Source organism: Falco cherrug, chromosome 1 (genome assembly GCF_023634085.1).
Source record: "Falco cherrug isolate bFalChe1 chromosome 1, bFalChe1.pri, whole genome shotgun sequence".
NCBI lineage: Eukaryota > Metazoa > Chordata > Aves > Falconiformes > Falconidae > Falco > Falco cherrug.
In genome coordinates, this window is record NC_073697.1 from 120838520 (window position 1) to 120858179 (window position 19660).

The window sequence follows — 19660 nt, forward strand, 5'->3', positions numbered from 1 at the left end:
TTAAACAGAGGGAAAGTGTGGATCTGTGTAAAATCCCATGCAAATCCACACAGAGCAGGACTCCAGAGGCGAGTTCTGTAACGCGTCTGCGTTATCCGGGCCATGGGGCCAGCCCCACCAGGCTGGAACCATTGAAGTGCCTTCCCACCCCTCCAAGGCTGCAGGATCCACATGGCACCAAGGTAAGCAGGGCTCACGGGTTCAAGCGCTTTGCACCTCTCTGCACACAGCTGAATTGAGCCCCAGGGTGGTTCCTTGCAGGGGATGTCAGATCCCTCCATTTCCAGCGTCGGCTTTCAGAGGAGCTTGGGAAGGGGTTTGGTTTTCTGCTCTGTTTTGCGTGTATTCCCATACGAGGCTCTTTTGCCAAGTTTTGCTTGTGGTTTTTAGAAGGCTCCCACCCAGACTGGCTGCTCGTGGATATGTGCTCCCAACTTGCCAGAGCCTGGGTCCGGCACTTTGTTATTCCCTTTGGTGAGTAATTTGGATGCCATGTGAAACTAGGTCGTTTTCTATGTAGTGGTAGCTGCGTCTAGGGAAGCAGCACTTCAAATTTAATTTGTTTCTGGCTTAGTCGAGACAGTTAGGTGAACTTGGTTAACTGTCCTGCTGCTGGAGAGCAGTGTCTGGTCAGAAGAGCTGCGCGCACGGCTCATCCCTCAGCTGGAGCTCTGCAAAACCCTGCGAGATGCTTCGTGAGAAACGGGAAAGGCCATTTGTGCCTTCTGTGCTTCAGGTGCTCCAGAGCTACAAATTGAGACGTGCCGGCACGTCTCGGGGGTGACCTGCACTGGAATCTCCCCACATAAGGCAGGAAAAAGCCATGTAAGGGAACGTGCCTGGCTGCCTTTATTGCCACCAGCACCTCCTGAAGGCCGAGCGGTGACCCGCTGCCGGGGGGGGAGGATCCCGCAGACGGGAGGGATCAGGCCAGGGACGCTGCGGGGGGCAGAGGCCGAGCCGAGCGGGCGAGGGGCGTGCGGAGCGGCGGGGCCGGCGCGCAGCGTTTTGCTACCATCTAGCGGGCCGGGGAGCGGGATGGGCAGCGGGGCTCTCCGCCTTCCCGGCGCCGGGAAGCTCCAGCTACCGGGAAAAGGGGCCGGGGGGCGGGCCGCGGGGCCGCTCCGCCGCCCGGGAGGCAGGTTCCGGGCCAGCTCCGCGTTGCAGAAACGGCGTGGTACCGCGCGGGGTCGGGGGTGGGGGGTGGGGGGTGGGGGGTGTCTGCTTCTGCGGCGGGGGAGGGGGTGTTCAACCACTGAATGTAAGACAATCCCTTCGTGGGAAGCGGGTGGGAGCCGGAAGGGTTGCTCCCAGGTTGAGGAGCCCCGTGGCAGCCGGTGAAACCCCCCACTGCTTGGGGCGAGGGGAGATGCTCAAAGCCAGGCTGCTGCACATACAAGTGGCTCTGGCTTGTGCAAAGCCCTGGGGTACAATGGCTGGTCCAGGGACAGCCCTTGGGTGCCCAGCATCTTGGAGGCTGTGGCAGCAGCCCAGCTTTGTCCCTGCACATGCTTATCCCTTGTTTGAAGCACATGTAGAGCACAGCGCCCAGCATGCCCTGTGCGTGCCAGCCTTGTCCCGGCTGCGCTGGCACGCAGACCCACCATACAGCCACAACCTGTGAGCCCAGACGGGGTGTTGGAGCTCTGCTTGGCCCAGCGTGGGAGGAGGAGAAGCCAGCAGGCCTTGTGCCATCTCACCTGGCTTGGGGTGAGGTGCTCCAGGTCTGTTTGCTTGGGTGAAGGCTGAGCACTTGTCACTAGATGGCAATGCCATGAAGTGGTTTAGCTGGTACACTGGTGCACCTGAGGTCCCCAGTAACCTGTTTCTGTTTGGTTTGGCGTGGTCTTCAGCATCACCAGTGAAAGGCATTGCCTTGCTGGCATTTTTGCTTTTGAGGGTGATTGGACTTAAGGTGGTTTTCACATGTTGTATTCAATGCTTTGGATATGTTTACAACATGCTATATAATCCTGCAACATCCTCTGGCATTTTCTACTATGCCTGAGTCACTGAATGCTATAATTGGCAAGATTTCAAAGGTCCTGGGTAGATTATCTTTCCATATCTATTTAATACTCTAAATAATGCAACAAAAGACCCCTGCAGCTCCAGCTGGGAAATGAAGAGGATGGTTAAACCACTTAATTACTTACTGTGCTAACAATTATTTTACAGAAACAGAAAGCAAAATCCAGCTGTTCCAGGGGAAATCAAGAAGTTAATATTGATGTAATTCAACAAAAAACGTACTGTGGTGGACAGCATGTGCTGTGCTGACACTTGTGAAGGCAGTGCAGAACTGCTCTGATGGGTGTCACCAGCTCAGCGTGGCCAAGGGCTGGTGACAACTCCATGTTCATTCAAACAAAGCAGGATCCGGTGTTTGGATTCCTGCAACCACCGTGAATTCTGCAGTGAAATCCTGAACGGCTTCAGCCCATTAAAACTAGGAAAGGTTTGTGGGGTGGCTGAGTTGGCACAGGGAGAGGATAAACTATGGCAATTGTCAGGAGCTGAAGTAGGATAGTTTGGGTCTTGGCTCCAGAAGGCCCAAGTGCCATGTGCTGCTTGTCTGTGGCTGTTTGTCCATCGCTCTAAGCTCCTTCTGCAGCTAAACCACCCATGAGCTGGGTGTGTTACACCTGCCGTGACTTCCATCAACCTCTGCAGGCACACGAGAGCATGTTTGTGGAATTATCTAGCAAGTGAGAGAGACGCCCAGTGCATTTGGAGTTTGGCTGCTCACTGCTGGAGCAGCTCCAGGATCACTTTGGGGTGATCTAGGCAGTTCTCAGCACGTTGAAATGTAGGAGCACTCATGTAACAGGGGAAGATGGTATTACACACAGCATCCTGGAGGAGTCATACACACACCATTTTCTCCTTTTAGGGAGCCCTGATGCAGCAGGTATAACCCACCTCGCCCCACAGCAAACAGAATGACTTTACTGTGCAGCTTCAGGCCAGATGCAGTGTGCTCTCAACCTCCCTGTGCCAGCTTTCCAGGGAGCTGCTGCCTCTGTTCTTCCAACCAAGGGAATCTTGCCTTCCATTCCTTGCTTACAAAGTCACGTAGCCGATATATGCCCAAAAGCAGACCTGTGAGTAAAAACCAGGGCTGCAAATTCCCAGCCCACTCCTTCATCTGTTTTATCATGGGAGTTCTAAACTCCTTATTGCATTTTCCAGAAATGAGGAAATTAAAGTCAAATCCTTTCCTGCAAGAGGAGGGATGCACACTAAATTCAACACCATTGACCATTTGGGAAGAAGAAACCTGAAGTCTGCTGCTACTCATGCGGTGTTGACTTTAAGCAGAGTTTGTTACAAGTCCACATCTTGTATGTGTTAAAACAAGGCGTTGTCCCCTTTCTTATAGAGTAAATGTATAGGGCCTTGCTGTAAATGCTTCTTTGGCAGTCTCTTTTTCTTACCATCTGTAAAATGTGACGCCTCTGTGGGTCTTGGAAAGAAAGCTGAGCCTCTGCTGTTCCAAGCAGAGAAAGAAGGTGATATTTATAGTCAACTAACCATAAAACTGTGACTTCCAGAGCTGCACATGCTCAAACGCTCCCCAACCCTCAGCTCTAAATGTCCTTCTTTATATGGATTGCTGCAGGAGTCGGCCACACTTCATTTTGCTTTTAGTGCTTTGCAAATCAGCGTGAGGTGTGATAGGGAGAGCAGCCTGCCTCACACCTGGCACGGTGCTTACACAAACAGCTTCTCTCTGGCGTTGCCTCCCGTCCTGCCCCAGCCAATTGCTCTGGCTGATAGCTTGCCTTCCTCTGCTGGCCCTGGGTGTGCCTTGGGGGTGCTTCATGACTGCGCTGACTTGACCTGCATCTATGTGTTAGCAGGTGAAAAGTCCTTTACTGTGCAGCTGGCGTGGAAAAAAGCATTTAAATACATTGCTGAATGAACCCAGATCAGGTGTTGCCACTCCCTGAAATAAACGTTCATTGAGAAAAGGTGAGTTCCTGAGCTCCCTGGCGTTCACACCAGAGGTGCCGTTTTGTTTTCCTGCGTAGCCAGCCTGCATTTGGGGGAACATCACAGGAGTAATGACACGTCCTAGGTACCTCCGTCTTCCCTCCCATCATCAAAAGGAAACAAGTGAGCTGCCTGAGATAGTGCTTCAGGCTCCGCTTTGCACCAAGTTCAGCAGAATCCTTTACCATGGCCCTTCCCAGGAGCTTTTAAGCTTCTCTCCCCATCTCATCTGTCTGAGACTTTAATATTTCCTTAATTCCTGCCTTTGATTTTTCCCTCTCAGCTAGCCAGTAATTACACTGCAAAGTCAGTGCAAGCCGGCAGGGTCTGCTGAGGTCCAGGCTGGCTGGCTGTGGCTTTCCTTGAGCTCATGGGGGAGGGCACATGGGGGGAGCTGGCACCCCAGTTGGTACCCGCTGCATCAGTATGATGAGTATAATGGCATGAACTGCTACTGAAGGTAGAAGCTGCCCACCATGAATTAGGAACATGAAGCAAGAGGCAGAATCATTTAAGGCCCCCTGCTTCAGGGTCCTGTGAGATGCAGGGAAATACCCTAATACAGAACCTTCCCCTACAGATACAGTGGAACAAGCCTACTGAAGTCAATAATTTAATCGGGGATTAATTCATATTGCACGTGTCAGTGGAACTCTGCGGTATGCTGGCAAAATTAACCTCTCCCCTCCCATATGCACAGCCTACAATAGCTGTTTGTGAGGTGCCTCTGTACGTGTGACATCTTATAATGTCAAAGCCGGTGTTAGTTTTGGGCGTGCTTTCAAACTGCACCAAGTTCTGCTCCTTGGCGCAAGAAGGACAGAGCGGTACGTTCGTGTGTCAAGAGACACTCAGCACTTCTCTTGGAGCAACTGCTCTTACAGGTTGTTGCAGGAGAGGAGATTTAAAGAGCCATGAAGGAGTAACTCCCAGCTATTACTGACTTTTCTTTAAACTTTTATTGTGGTGCAATTCTGCCGAACAGAAGTTTCAATCTAAGACTTGCAAAGACAACCCACGATGCCCTTAGAAGGTGTTCACCCAGTTGGCTAGGGCTTCTCTAGTATTTCCCTGGGAGGGCTGTAATGTGATTGTGCTGATTAACCTGGATCAGCCTGAGATTTCAAATGTTGCAAGCAATCACCCTAGAATCTTATCTTGGGCAAGATCTAATCTTCCCACACTAATAAGAACGGCGTCCCTTTAGTCAGATTACAGTAAATGTCTAAAACAAATTCTCAGTGTTGTTCATGGGAAGCACATGGCTTCCTCTTACAGTACTCTGGGTATTACCCTTAGTGGCTTCAGTGTTCTTTGTACAAGATTAGCAGAATATTTTTTCTTTAGGGATGGCGTATTTTTGGGACACAGGAATACTATGCTTCTCATCTCTTTTCTTCCGTTCTGGTGAGCATTTTTGACACGACCCCTCTGTGTGACTGTTCCTCACCTTCTAGTGAGGAAGGCAGCTCAAACTCTTTTTTTAAATATTTAAGTAAATTTGTGGCAGCAGGGTGCTCTTTGTGAGATAATGTTATTGAACCAGATGCTGTGGCAAGCGGGTGGGCAGACAGCAGGTGCTGGGAGGTCAGTAAGGCTGCAGGCGCAGCCCGAGAGGAGAGCAAACGGTGCTTCTGCGTCCCGGGGAGGGGAAATCCAGGTTGTGTCCAAGGTGCTACACTACCGAATCCATTAGTTACACATGGAGTTTATTGACTGAGAGCTTTGGGAAATGGATCTGCGCCGCTGGTTTAGCTGCACATCTATGGCAGGAGCAATCGGTGTGAAGGAAAAGGCTGGAGATGGGTGGGTAAGGGATGTGATGGTCATCTAAGTCCTGTTGAGGTGACCGTACTCCACACCGCTCCGCGGGGGAGATGCCGGGCCCTGTCACCCGGTGTTAGCGTTATCCCAGTGCTCCGGGCAGAGGCTGCTCCCTACGGCCGCGGTGACTGTCCCTCGTCCCTCAGCCAGCGCTTCCCCCCGCCGCATGGGGACCGCCCGTGTCCCCTCCAAGGGCAGGGTCTGGCTGTCCCAGCGGGTTACGCTGAACAGGGCAAATGCTTTCCTGCGGGCCAGCCCCTTCCACGGGCCGGCCGCCCTCGGGAAGCCGCGTCCCGGCAGCGGCAGGAGGGCTGCGGCAGCCCCTCTCCCCGCTCCGTGGCACAGCCGGGGAGCCCAGCCTCCGGGGGCCTGCCACAGCGGGGCCGGGGCCGCCCCCGCGCTGCCCCCCGGCGGAGGGAGGCGCTGGGCCTGTGCCGGGCGGCTCCCGGACCGAGGGGCCCCCGCTGAGGCGGCCCCGGCCGGCGCCTCCCGGCCCTAGGGGCGAGGGCAGCGGGGCGGTGGCGCTGGCGACTCCCGCCGCCGGCGGGGAGGGTGGGCCGGGGCGCGTCGGGCCCGCTCCTCCCCGCCCCCGGCCCGCCCAGCAGGGGAAGGAGCCGGCATCTCCCCCGTCCGGTGCCCGGCGTGGGCCTGAGGAGCTGGCGCCCCTGCCGCGGCCATGGAGGCTTTCTGCGGGTCCCGCTTCTGGGTAAGCAGCGCGGCCGGCGGTGCCGCCTCCCTCTCCCCTTCCCGCCCCGCGGGTGCCCCTCGCTGAGGAGAAAGTTGGACGGGAGGTTTGCGCGGAGGGGCCGGGGGAAGGCGGGGAGCAGCACCCTCGGCGCCGGTTGCGGGGCTGCCCCAGGGGCGGAGGAGAAGCGCCGTGCCCCGCACTGCCGCCGCCGGCGGGAGTTTCCCCGCGAACGGGACCGTGTGCTCGCCGCGCCGGGTCTGAGGGGCCGGAGCGGGCAGGGGGGACAGGTCGGTCCCGCGGCTTCGGAGGGGGCTGAGCTGCATCATCCCCTCGCCTGCCTCGGCACAGCGGCCGGCCTTGCTGTCGCCAGCCAGCCTCTCTACCAGAGCCGGGACCCCGCTAGGCCCCGGGGGACGCCGCCAGGCCCCGGGCCGTGCCGCAGCCCCCTCCTTCCCGCGGGAGGCGCGGTGCCCCCCGCAGCTCCTGGGGGCTGTAGCCCACCCCTGGGCCTCACAGCCGTGGGCCTGCTGGGTGCCCCTACCGGGGGGGGGGTCCTGCCGGGGCGCTTCTGCTCAGCCTTGCTGCCGCTCCGCGGGATGGCAGCGCCTGTCAGCGCTGAAGAGCCGTGGGCTGTGGCAGCCAGGGGTGGTCACCAGGCTGGGAGCACTGGGTGACTTGTGTTCAGAGCCGTCAGCCCTTTGGGAAGGCTGATTGCAGCAGGCGCTGAGTTTGTGAGCAGAAAAGTTGGGAAACTGGTGCCCGTAGTCTTGTGCTGAAGCGTGTAAGTGCTGTTGCAAGTCCTTGGAGCAGCGTTTCCCCAAGGTACAGCTGCTCTCCTCAGCGCTGTGTGGCAGGCACTTCGGAGCAAGCGAAGCCGTGGGGATTTCAGCACATATGGTCATATGAGTCTGGAATTGCCCTCCAAGAAATCACAATTCATGCACGTGCCTTTCTCTTACACTGATTTAGCTCAAGGGAGATTTTTTTCAAAGAAAGATGAACAGGAATGAAACCAAGTGTCTGAAGATGAATCGCTGCTAAGAAGGCTATTAAAGAACATGAGCAGTTGGCTGTGAGGACTTGATGCTGAGCTCCATCATCAGATAACTAATTATCTTTCAAAAACTGTCCCAACATTACTTTTTCAAAGAGGACTTAGGCTCCTAAGCCCCTTAGTTACATTTCTTCGTTCACTTTCACATATCATTTCCAAGCACCCTCACACTCTCTGCTACAACACATGGCAGATAAGCTTGCTCAAACAAGTATTTTCACCTCTTATTTCTACTATAAACACTTATAGAACAGGAACAAGCACAAACAGATCAACACTGCTCGCTACTTTATAGGCTGCCTGGAGAAGCATGTCCTGGCTTCTCAAGGAAGGCTTAGTGCAACTATGTGGCCAAAGCTTTTGGTAACAGGTTATTGATACATAATATAAATGTTCATGCCGTTCTGCTGGTTTTAAGTATGAGGTAAATGTATCATTCGGTGCTTTATGCAGTACTGTTACTCAAGCACAGGACCCTTTGTGGTGCTGTGTCTGGTGTACGCTACACTGAGGTAGTGTATCTTAGTTTTAATATTGCCAAGGCTTTTCAGAACTGAATTTGCAGGAAGGAGTATAGGGGTAATCCAGGGAAGACATTTTAATTACTAAACGTTTATTTACAGCATAAATGATGAAGAGATCTAAATGTGTTTAACAAAGCATAAATAATAATTAAAAAATATACCTTCAGCCTTGCTCAAAGTAATAGTTCAAATGTGATTAATGCCAGTTATCTGTAACATGGTAGTTTGGCGGAAGAATGCATTTTCTGCCTGAGTCTGTGAAGGAAGATGTCAGGCGTGTGTTACAAGACTCCATAAACTTCTTTTTTTGTGTAGCTATCACACACTTCAACATAAAGTATTAGTAAAGAATAAAAGGAGACTGATTGAAAAGAGATGAACAGTGTTACTTAAACAAATGGGCAAACTACTTAATAAATGTAGACCTGTTTTGTTCCTTCAGAATGTTCCAGAGTTGTTTAGACTCGAAACAACCTTCCATCTGCTTGTTTTAAAAAATGTTACTCAATAACTGTGTGAAATGGAATATGTGACCCAGTGACCAGCAGATTGAACTCAGTGACCAAGAGTCTTATACCTCACTTCAGTAGCCAGTGGTATTTTCTGATAACAGGAATGTATATAGAGAACTGATTTTATGAGAGGTTGTAAGTAGAACTGATTTTATGAGAGGTTGTAAGTGATGACCATGTGGATGACAGTCACCTTGAAATGATTTGCTGTGCAAATATGTTGTTCCGTAAGAAAATGTAGGTAGAAGCTTCTTTTTGAAATAAGTCAACGAAAGTTGAGGTTTCACATGCTGCCGTACACTTGAAGAACGGAGAACAAGGTGAAAGGCAGTCACTGGCCTGTGCACACCAAACCAACGGTGTTCAGCTTTGCAGTTCAGATCAAGAACTTCATAAAATGTGAACCATTATTAATGGTTGCTTATTCATAGCTGATGAACTTCAACACTTTCCCCATTTTTTGTCAAAGAAAATCTAGATATTTTTGGAAGCTGAATGACATATTGGTGTCGGTTTTAAAACTGTATAGAGTGAAAGGAAACATGCTGTTCCAATTTAAACAGTCTTTGTTTTGGAGTTTAAACCAGCTACAATACTTTTCTGTTAAAATGAGGTCAGAATCAAAACAGAACGATTCAGAACTAGCTCATGAAAGTGTTTACGTTGAAATATATCTACTTGAACAGATGATTGATTTGTCTTGGATTTTTTTGGATTATCAAAAGTGTTAAGGTTTCAACTCTTCACCCTGGTGCAGGGTGGGGGAATTTTGCTGGAAGTGTCAATGGATTGGGGGATTTTTTGATTTTGTGCAGAGGCAAAATGATCTCCTGTTCAACCCATTTTAGAAATCAGAAATGAAAGAAAATGCTGTAGGTCACATTAGAAATCTATGAATGTTTTTGCCTTCCAGCTACCACTTTACCTGCTGAACATAAAATCAGAAATCACTAATACAAATATGGGGTATTTATAGATAAAAGAGGAACAACTAGAACATTATTTATTCAAAATGCAGCATGAACAATCTCTTCATCTGAACACTTGGAAACACATTGTCTCTTTCAATTGAGAATTTGAAGCTAATTGTTAATATCACCTAGCAGCGTTCCCATGTTAAATGCCTTTTGCGAGGAGATGAATGTAATAGTGCACACTGGCACAAGGCAGTCCTTAGGAGTGTTATTTACTATTCCCCGAAATTGCTATTAATTACCCATAATTACCATTACTTTATTGTGTCACATATTTAGTATGTGATAGTAAGTGTGCTAGATAGGTGTGCCAATTAACGTGACCCACAATCCCTGTACTTTAAAAGTAGATACAGGGGAATTACCACATATTTGTTGCTTATGTCCTCCGCTAGTAAAATGTGAGCAGTTCCTCCGAGAGGAGAACAAAGTGATCTCCTAGGGAGTGTTTGCTGCAGAAGTGTTTTGGCCTAATGACTAAACGGCACGAGCTTAGAAAACCAAATTCTGTGCCAGTGTAAAGACATGTCGTCTTTCTGCAGCTCAGGCCCTCTGGGTGAGTGATGGCTGCTGAGAGAATAAAACATGAAGTACTCGGCAGCACTTGGCTCCTGTTTGTATGATGGGTGATACAAACACCTTAGCCTACAGACAGAGTGCCTGGGCTTGGGCAGTAGCTTGTGGTTTCGGGGCTGGGGTTTTCTTAACAGCATAAATAGGAAATGTGAAGACAAGTGATAGAGTGCTTCAAAGGGGAGACCGCAACTTCTAGTCAGTTACGGATGAGATCCAGGCTTGTTCCTTTTGATCTTGCTTAGCTGACAGAGCTCACTTTCCTTGCCTACCCTGTGTCTTGGTAACCTGACACACATTTTTTTGTTGTTGGTTTGTTTTTTTTTTTTTCTTCCCATCCCATGTGAAATTGCTGGCTGCTTTTTCATCCAGAGCCTCTTGAGTAATTCAACAGGAAGTTGCAGTAACTCTCAAAAGTAAACAGTACCTCGGTCTTGTCTTTGAGATAGTCTCATGCAGGCATGCCTTTAACCTTCAGCTTTGCGGATATTCCTTCACCTTGAGTCATTCTGTGAAATTTTGGTAGGCTTGGGCTGAAAGTCGTGCCGCTTTCTGGAAAAGCAACTTCCTGCACTGTTGGCTCAAAGTGCCACCAGTCTCCCCTCTTCATAATTTCCCCTTTTGCTTCATCATATATCGTGCTTAAATTTTTGTAATAATAATAGCTAATAATAATAATAATGATAGCTGTAGTAAGGAAGAAATATTTCTTTGAAGAAAGATGACAATGTACTTCTTGCAATGTGTTTTTCTTTAAAAGAAACTTGTACACAACTTAAGTGGTTTGGCCCTAAATTAATAATAAAACATTGAATTTCAATTATTCCATTATATTCTCAACTAAACTAGTTTCAGCAGAGGAAGAGTGAAGTGAAAGGTAATAGCAGGTCATTGCAAAGGAGGGATTCTGCAGTAGGATGGTGTAGTCCAGACTGACTGTTCTTTATATATAATCTTCTCCTTCTGCCACGCTGTGATAAACACAGAATGCTCAGTGTTTATAGATATTTAAATGTGATACAGACCCCCACATAATCTTTTTTAACTGCATCCAACTTCAGATAATGGAGTCCCACTTCTATAAATCTCTTCACAAATGATTGCGTCAGGTGTCTGTCTTCTTTCTCATGTTAGGTAGGAGAGCAAACTAGGTGACGGTAATGGTCTCTTCAGACACCAGATCTATGAAGTTACACTCTCTCAAAGGGTAGCTGTGTTGGTAGCATCCTGAACTTAAAAGCAATGAAGTACTCAAGCTCAAATCCTCCAGGATTTTAAGATTCTTGAATTGAGTTGAATGGAGCTATTGCTAAAGGATTCGGGCTTCAGATTCTGTATGTCAGGAGCAGTATAAATATTTGTCATTAGATTTGCAGTCTTATACAGGGCCTATTATCATTCATCTGTGTGTAAATGGCATAATAGATTGTATTTGAATGTGTTTGGGAAAGACGAGGTCTGGATTTGAGAGTTATGAGCAGAACTTAATACTAGTGAAAGCTGCCAATATCAAGGATTTATGGAGTCCTTCAATGACAGTGTTAATTAATGAAGCTCATGAAAATGACATTCATTTCAGTAGAATATCTGAATGTGATTGTTCGGAAAGCAGCTATTACCATTTCCTTCAAACCAGACAACTGATGGGTCAAATGAACAGTAGTCCTCTGTGCCAGAGAATGGTAGCAGCTGATAAAGTTGTCACCACCAACATCTGAGCAGGATGGCTGAGTCCTTTCTGGAATTCCCAGTTGCAATTCTGGAATTGCAGGAAAAAGGATTTTTAAGGAGGGGGGGGGGGGGGAAAAAAAGCCCAAGGTGAGAAGAATCTCTTTTTGCCCAGGTGCGCAGTGGCCTTGTGGGAAGTGCTTCACAAAGATCTGGACACAAAAGCCTGTTTGTCCCTCCCTTCCATGTGTTTCCTGGGTGTGAGACAGTAAAACTTGAGGGTGCTGTGAGATGGGGCAGATGGTGAGGAGGCAAGGACCCACCTTGCTTTAACAGGGGATTAAAGCTCCACGGGGAGATTTCTTCTCTGCAGCAAAACTCAAGGTCATGTATGTTCTTCAGCTTTCAGCACAACTCTTCCTCCCTGGACGCAGCTCTGACCATTGTAGCTGAAGTGACATAGCTGGTAGATGTAGTGTCTGGGACTTAAGAATACTATAGAGTTTGCCTCCTGAAAAGAAATAATATCTGAAATAAAGTCTGAGTCACATGAGGACCTCCTTAAAATGGAGCTCATTTAATCGCTACAGTTAAGAATTTAAAGCATTTTGAGATGAGGATGGGCTTAGCTTACCTGGTAGGCAAATTACTATGCCACTGGAGATATAATCCTTTCCTTTCTACACGTGTGAATTTGTAATGTATTAAAATGAAGAGACTATTACTGTTTAAAATTTAATTTAAAAAAATTTCCTTTGAAAAACCTATTAAATGGGATCTTTGATTTTTCCAGTAAGCTAATGCTCCATTTGTCTCCTGATACTGCCGTGAATGTGATGGGCCATTATCCAGTCGCACGTTATTTGGCTGAGCTGGAGGAGAGCATCGCAGAACGCAGCCAAAGATCTTCCCAGGAATGCGTTCAGGCTTTTGTAGGGCCAGGAGCCTTGATTCCATGCTGGGCCTGTGTGAGCTGGCACCTTGTCCCTGTGCTAATCGCCCAGCAGCGTGAGAGGCAAAGTCAATGTAATAAAACTTAAATCATTTACAGTAATGTCATGTGCCGGTGTCATAAAGCTTTGAATTAGAACAGAGTAAGAAATGAAGGAGGGGGAGAAGAAAAACTATTTCATGGGAGTTGTTTCAAACGTCAAAGTAATTTAGTTTCAGAAGTAATAATTTCTTTCTGAAACTTTCTGGGAATGCATTTGACACTTGTGCAATTAAAAGAACTAAATAAATTCTCGTTTCTTCCTTTGCTCTCTCTCCTTTCCCCCTCAGCTGAATGACTTGTATTCTAGAATCTCCCCTACCTTTCACATCTGCAAATTGTTTCCCTTTAATTTCTCTTCGTTATTATGTACATTTGGAAACACAGAAAAAAACCCCAAAAAACGCAGGGGAAAAAACCTCCATGTTCTGAGTATCATCGTTTTGTTATAGCAAGGGTAGGTGAGAGCAGGCAAAGTGGAACAAAAAGCAGTAAAAAACTTAATGCTTTTATGTTTTGTCCCCTTTGAAAAAGCAAGGTATGTCTTCTGGGGGAAACAGTTTACTACTGGAAGATCGATCTGATGGAAAATCGTGGCCAGTGGTGATCTTCATATGCAGCAATGCTATTCTGTCTGCTGCTTTTTTCCCCTTTTTTGTCCTGCCCCGATACAGAGTTGGCACATCATGCTCACATGTTCATGACCTGCAAAAATTCACTTTCCGGGTCTCAGCCTCTTTGTGGCAAAGTGTTAAAGTTCTAGTTCGTTTGGCTATTTGAAGCGTTGTTACCGTAAGCGTGTTGCAGTTCGGTCACTGATCTTGCAGCAGTTCTTTACGGATGGTGCTCCTCTCTTCAAACTAGCACTGGCTGGGTGGATTCAGTTGCGGAGTGTTTGTACAGATTGTAGTTAAACATGATTCTTTTAGAAACAGGGATTTCCTGGGTGTTGAAAAAAAAACAAGTTCTAAGCTTTAAGTTCACATCACTTAGGGTTGGATGGAAGCTGTGCATGCGTTTGGTTTGGGGTAGAGCAATGTACCGGGGCAGTTCTGCCTTTGCTTCAGTTTCTGTGGTTAACAGAGTCCTTTTCCATAGTCACCATATTTTCTTTATCTCTGATTTTTTCTGGCTTAACAACATGGAAGTCCAGCCTTCACTTTGAGAAGAAGGGAAGAGAAGAGAGAATAGCTGAGAGGATGGGGGAGGTGTATGAGCAGACATTTCCGAAAGGTGCTACCTGCGGTGGTGCTTTGTGAGCTCTTTTTCTCTCTGAAACTACTGCCATGGTTTAGGGCCAGACTGCAGATTTCACTCTTCTTCTGAATAAAAATGACTGAAATAAGCAGAAATTTTGTGGACTGAGAGATGAGTACAATTTGTGCATATTAACTCTGCAAGTGTAGCTAAAGTGTAGTGCTCCTCTGTGTTAGGTGAGCTTAGGTCAGGTCTGTAAGTGATAAACAGGCTTAATCTTGGCATTAAAGCTCATTAGCACCCAGAGTCTGTCCTTGCCCTCTGGTCTGCTGCTGCATTTGACTTCTTGGAGCTCCCCTAATGAGAGTCCCTGCAGCTGAAGAGTGTGACCCACCTTGGGTGCTTGAGATGGTGCGTGACCTCTGTGTCCTGCCCCCCCCACCACCCCGAACTCTCACGCTGCTGTCGTGTTAAAGAGAGCCTTGACCAGACATTAAAACCTCATTATCTCTGCAGTCAATTTGTCGGTTGCAACTCCCACTAGGCAGGTGGAATGTCAGAGCAGCACTGATGACAATTTTTTTGGTGACAATCCCTTTTACTATTATTGTACAGCAGCCCAGCTGGATGGGCCAGCTTAAAATGGAGGAGTCAGGGTGGGAAGGGGAGAAAATAAAGCAGGGGCTGCCTCGTACTTCTTCTTAATTGAGCTACATTCATTATGATCCTTGAATTAACCCAACGCCTTTCAGCTGAAAAGAGCTGGGATGGCTCAAATTAAGGATATTCCCCAGCACCCATTGTTACACTGGGCTGAAACGGGGCAACCCACTCCTTTATTTGTACTTGCACCAGGTTATAGGAAAGGCCTTTGATGATGCAATTGACAGGAAGTTTTCTCTACAGAACTATACAGCTTTGATCAATCTTACAAGGCAGTTGGGGACTTTATTCTGAAGGAATGATCCTGTGTCCTTTTCTTCTCAGTCCTGCTTTTGATTCAGGAGCATTTGTACCTCTATGGTTGCACTATGCCTTCCTTTCTTGGTCCCTTTGTCCAAGCAAGAAGGCTGACTGCTACTAAAACAGTTGAAGTAGATGGATTTTACTTTTACTTTAGGTGTATGTTGTTGTAGATGCATATATTTACTGTGGTCAACTTATACTTTATTATTTCTCTTAAGCTACAGATGCTTTTCTGAAAGCCCCATTTCCTGGGCTCACAGGACTGTAGCAGAATATGAGCCTACTTTTTTTTTTTTTTTTAATCCAGCCTCGGTTTTGTTCACAACAGCAGAGCAGCTCTGAACTTCTAGTTGTAAAAACTAAGAAGAGAAGAAAAGGAAACTTACTTTTCATGTTAACAACTGTCATTAAGCCAGTACCTTGATTTTTGAATGTCTGGTCCACAGTTCTCAAGTGCGTTGTGTGGTTGGTACCACAAACCTGTGACTAGTTACTCCATCATCATAAACTAGCTTGTATAGGCTATGAACATGTGCCAGATCTATTTGATCCATTAAAATAAGCCACTAACGATCCTTTTACTGCTGGAAAAGAAAGTTCAGCATCCTGCATGGTGTCCTTCACTAATGTAGATAACTGTTGCAGTGTGCTTTGTAAACTGAAAAATGCTATGTCTGGTTAATAACTGTGTGGTTCATGCACTATTATAAAAGCTTATGTCCTCTCAACTTTTTTTCCAAGCAGTGGTGCTGTAGCGGAGAATGTCCCATCTCTTGCCCTTAAGGGCTGGGGAGATGGTTGTTCCTGTAATTGTGTGAAGGAATTGAGTTGTGCAGCAGCCACTGTGGATTAATGAAGCATGTTACTCCTTCTGTACATAAGGGTGAAATTGTTCCTTTGGAAATGTAAACGGATGGTCTTGCTGTGAGAATGCCGTTTGAAATGGGCAGCCTTCTGGAGTCTTGGAGCAGAGGGCTTGTTTGTTTGCATTTGTGCTCTAAAATGCTTATCAGAGTTTACCCCAAAGAGTTTACCGGCAGGGACCAAGCAGAAGAGGTGGACAACAGCTGGAAATGGGAGGTGAGACAGGGAGGGGCTGAGATGAAGCCTGTGATGTAGCTAAAACTGAGCCCTGACTGTTTTTGGTGGTGTGGTTCAGAGCTGCTGCAGAGAGCCATGCTTGTTGTGGGGTGGAGGCAGTGTGGTAGAGCCAAAAGAAAACCATCCTTTTTTTCTTCCTCTTCTTTTTTTTGCCAAGCTGTGTGAATGAAACTCCCAGGCAGGGTATTTACTAGATCTAGGGGCAATAGAAGGGCAGAAAGATTGTCCTCCGTATTTAGATTCTCACTAACAGTTTCTTTTACAAGAGATACCATTTCCATGTTTGTTTACTGTGGGGAAGTGTTGCCACTTTTAGTTTTTCACTTATCTCTCTCTGGGAAGGGTGTGTACCTTCCCAGTCAGCTTTTCAGTTTGATTTTTAATCTTAAATAATGTGCCAACGGGTGCTAACTGACAGAGAATCAGCGATATGTCATGTACTAACCTTGGGTAGGGTGTGAATGACATCAGCACAGTGGCCTTCACTTTCCCAAGCAGATAAAGAATGAATTTAGCAGATAAAGAATAAATTTGTGTTTCCTGTGCTTTTCCCAATTATTTTTGTGCTGTAGGAACTTAGAGAGAAGCATGTATTAATTTATCCATTCAATGGAGTTAGCTGCTTGAGACGACAAAGGATATTGTTAGCCTTCCCTAGGGTTTGGGAGCTTTCCATTGCCAGCTGTTTGAGGAGCATTATTGCAGCATCAGCTGTATGCCAGGAAAAGCCAGTGTGAGGCACTTTCATTTTAAACTTCTGTAGTGGAGTAGGAGTTGGTTTAGACTTAACCCAAACACCAGAACCCCAGCTGGTCTTTCTCAGCAGGCTCTATTAACATAATCCTTGAGGTTTGGGAAAGGGATAGGAATTTCCCTGTTCCTGTTTTTCAGCCTAGCTTTAGGCTTTCTGTTTGTTCCCCTTTTTCTTTGAAAACTAAGGCATGACATGCAAGAAGCCCAAGATGTGATGCTCTGAATTTTTTTTCCTTTAAAGGCATTATTAGTTTTAAGGGTGGCATTTTCAATAGCAGTTTTCTTTTCCAGAGGGGAAAGTGTAATAGAAAGTGCTAAGTATTAGAGCAGCTTTAATGTTGCTCAGAGCTTCCCCTGCTGAATACCTTCCCTTAAATGAAGATCATGTATTTAATACTGCTCATCTAAATGTAAGTCCTGCTGCACAGATGGCCTTTAATATGAGGCTTGTGTTTACAAAGGCTGTGACTGGAGTGATGGGTGTGACTGAAAACTGCTGCAAGGGACAATGTCAATGATATTCTTAACTGATCAACAGAAAGCCCCACTAATGTATAAGTTTTAAACTCCAGGGGATCCCATGTCTGGTGTGAAGCTGTAACAAGCATCTCTAATCTCTTTTGCCATGGATGTTGGCATTGCGTTTAAGCAGTATTACAGAATTAAGTAAATTCTGTGCCCAGGGAGTTCGGTACGGTGGACTGGTATTTGTGCAATGCTGTATCTTGCCTGCAGAGCCTCCTACCTGATACATGATACTGCATCCAGGGAAGTGCTGCTGATCACTGACAGTTGCCACAGAGCTCTTGGCAATCTGGAGGAGCCAGGGAGCACAGTGGGAGTCTGGATTAGGAGGAGGTCGCAGGTTACTGCCCTTAAGACTCATTTCTGAGGAAGCGAGCTGACAGCGATGTTAGCTGTGTTGGGCGTGCTGGCTGTTACAGTTTTCCTGAGATAAGTTTCTTGGAGAAAGTGGTGTTTCCCAACACGTGCTGCTATTTCCTCCTAGGAGATGCTTGTTGATGGGACACGCTGGCTCTGGGCCACCCCGGCTCTGGGTCACAGAGCTGCCTGCAGAGTGTTTTCCTGGGGTTTCGTTGAAGGGGACCCTGAGACATCACTGTGATGCACAGAGGAAGGTGAGCGGCTCTCAGGACAGCACAGAGCCATGAGCCGAGGAACACGTGTGCTACCCAACATCAGTGTGTTAGACTTCTTTCAGTAGTCAGTCCAAAGAAAACCCTCAAACCCAGACAGCCGAAGGTGGGTATTTTCATCCTCAATCAGAACTGGACACAAGAAGCATTTAAACTTAGCAGGACAGAGTCCAGAATATGGAAAGGCAAAGCCAGATTAAAGCAGGAGGCTTAAAAGATAGAAGTCAAAGAGCTGGTGTTTCTCTCCAGCCATTTTGCTTCTTGTGTTTGTTCTCAGGGGTGGAGTTCCATTACTGCTGAACTGGAGGGTATTTGGCAATATTTAACAATGTTGGCTTGGTCAGGATAGATTGTACTGAGACTTCGTGTCGTATTCTAACACAAATGAGTTGTTTAGCATTGGAGGGAATGTTGGAATATATGTCAGTGTGGTGATTTGAGCCATAAAGTGGAACTGGCCAGCTCCATGAAAACAGATCCACCTTGGTAAGAAATGTGGTAAGAAACACAACTTTCATATTCCCTGATTTAAAAGTAATAATAATAATTCACTGCAGAGTCCTACTACATGGCATAGCAGTGTTAGTCTGGTCTCAGAGTAAGTAATTTGCATGGAATTACACTACTTAAATGTTTTAGGTACTGTGTCTTCTAACAGGAACCCCTCTCACTGTATTCAAAGATGGAAAAAACAGTCTGCTCCCAGAAAACACCCGTTTGTTGAAAGGGAAGCTTTTTACAGAAACACATCTGTTCAGGAAACTTGTTTATCTAGTCCAGGATGGTACTGGACTTGGGAAAACATTACCAAGATAGCCAGTAGTCAGGTCTGTCACCTTGAACATAGGTTTCTCCTTCAGCCCACATCCCTGTTTCCCATGTGCCGTGGCAGTAGTAGGCTCTTGTTGGTCCATCGGGTGGGTGCTGCTTCTTACACTTTCACGTAATTTTGGAAAAGTTCCACTTATATTCTCAGGAATAATTCAACTGAATCTCAAAATCTTACGTGTTTTCTTAGGACAGAATTTTTGTTTTCTGGCCAGCTGTATTTATACGTTCAGAAATGCAAGTCCTTTGCCTTGTTTAAATAAGAGTTAATGAAAACCTTCAAACCTTCAAATGGCTTGGCAGCCATACAGTCTGTGTCTTGGTTACAATAGTCAGCTTGTGTTCAGTCCAAAGTTAATGGACATCTGGGGCAGTTTCTAGGTTGCTGACAGGCAGAAAACCATTTCTGGACGTTTTGGTTTTATAGGAAAGGTTTAAATTAAGAGTGTGCCCCCCCCAATGGAATCTTTGTTTTATTCTATGCCCAGTTATTGCTAGTCTTCCTCAGCTTTCCTTTTCCAGCAAGAAAAAGGAGCACAATTACAAACATGCTCAAGACATTGCTAAACCACGTGTAATTTAAAGAGGAAATTAGTATTTTGTTGAATAAATGATAGTAGATAAGCTCCTGCTTTGGAACTAAAGAGCTCTTCAGCTCCAGACTTCTAGAGGGCATCTCTTGCCCCAGGCAGGGTAGCTGCTAGGGGAGCTTATCATGTTAGAGATGCTGAAATGTTTTCATGATGAGCCAAAAATGGGTGCTTGAAATGTTATCTTCCTTTTTTGGTGCCAGAGACCTGCTCGCTGGAGGATAACGCAGAAATAGTTTGAATGTGAGGCTGGAGTTTTGTTTG

At 46.9% G+C, this 19660-nt stretch overlaps 1 protein-coding gene across 2 annotated transcripts in view; it reads left to right on the forward strand.

Annotated features, from left to right (window-relative positions):
• Positions 1–6195: 6195 nt before the first annotated feature.
• ABCC3 (ATP binding cassette subfamily C member 3) overlaps positions 6196–19660 on the forward strand; it is a 50641-nt gene continuing 37176 nt past the window's right edge. Inside the window, exon 1 of one of the 2 annotated variants that reach the window (XM_055725574.1) lies at positions 6196–6526. In XM_055725574.1, the coding sequence (XP_055581549.1) occupies positions 6497–6526 (30 nt within the window). In that variant the 5' untranslated portion in view covers positions 6196–6496. The remainder of the gene's footprint in view (positions 6527–19660) is intronic. The other variant, XM_055725565.1, reaches the window with a different exon arrangement.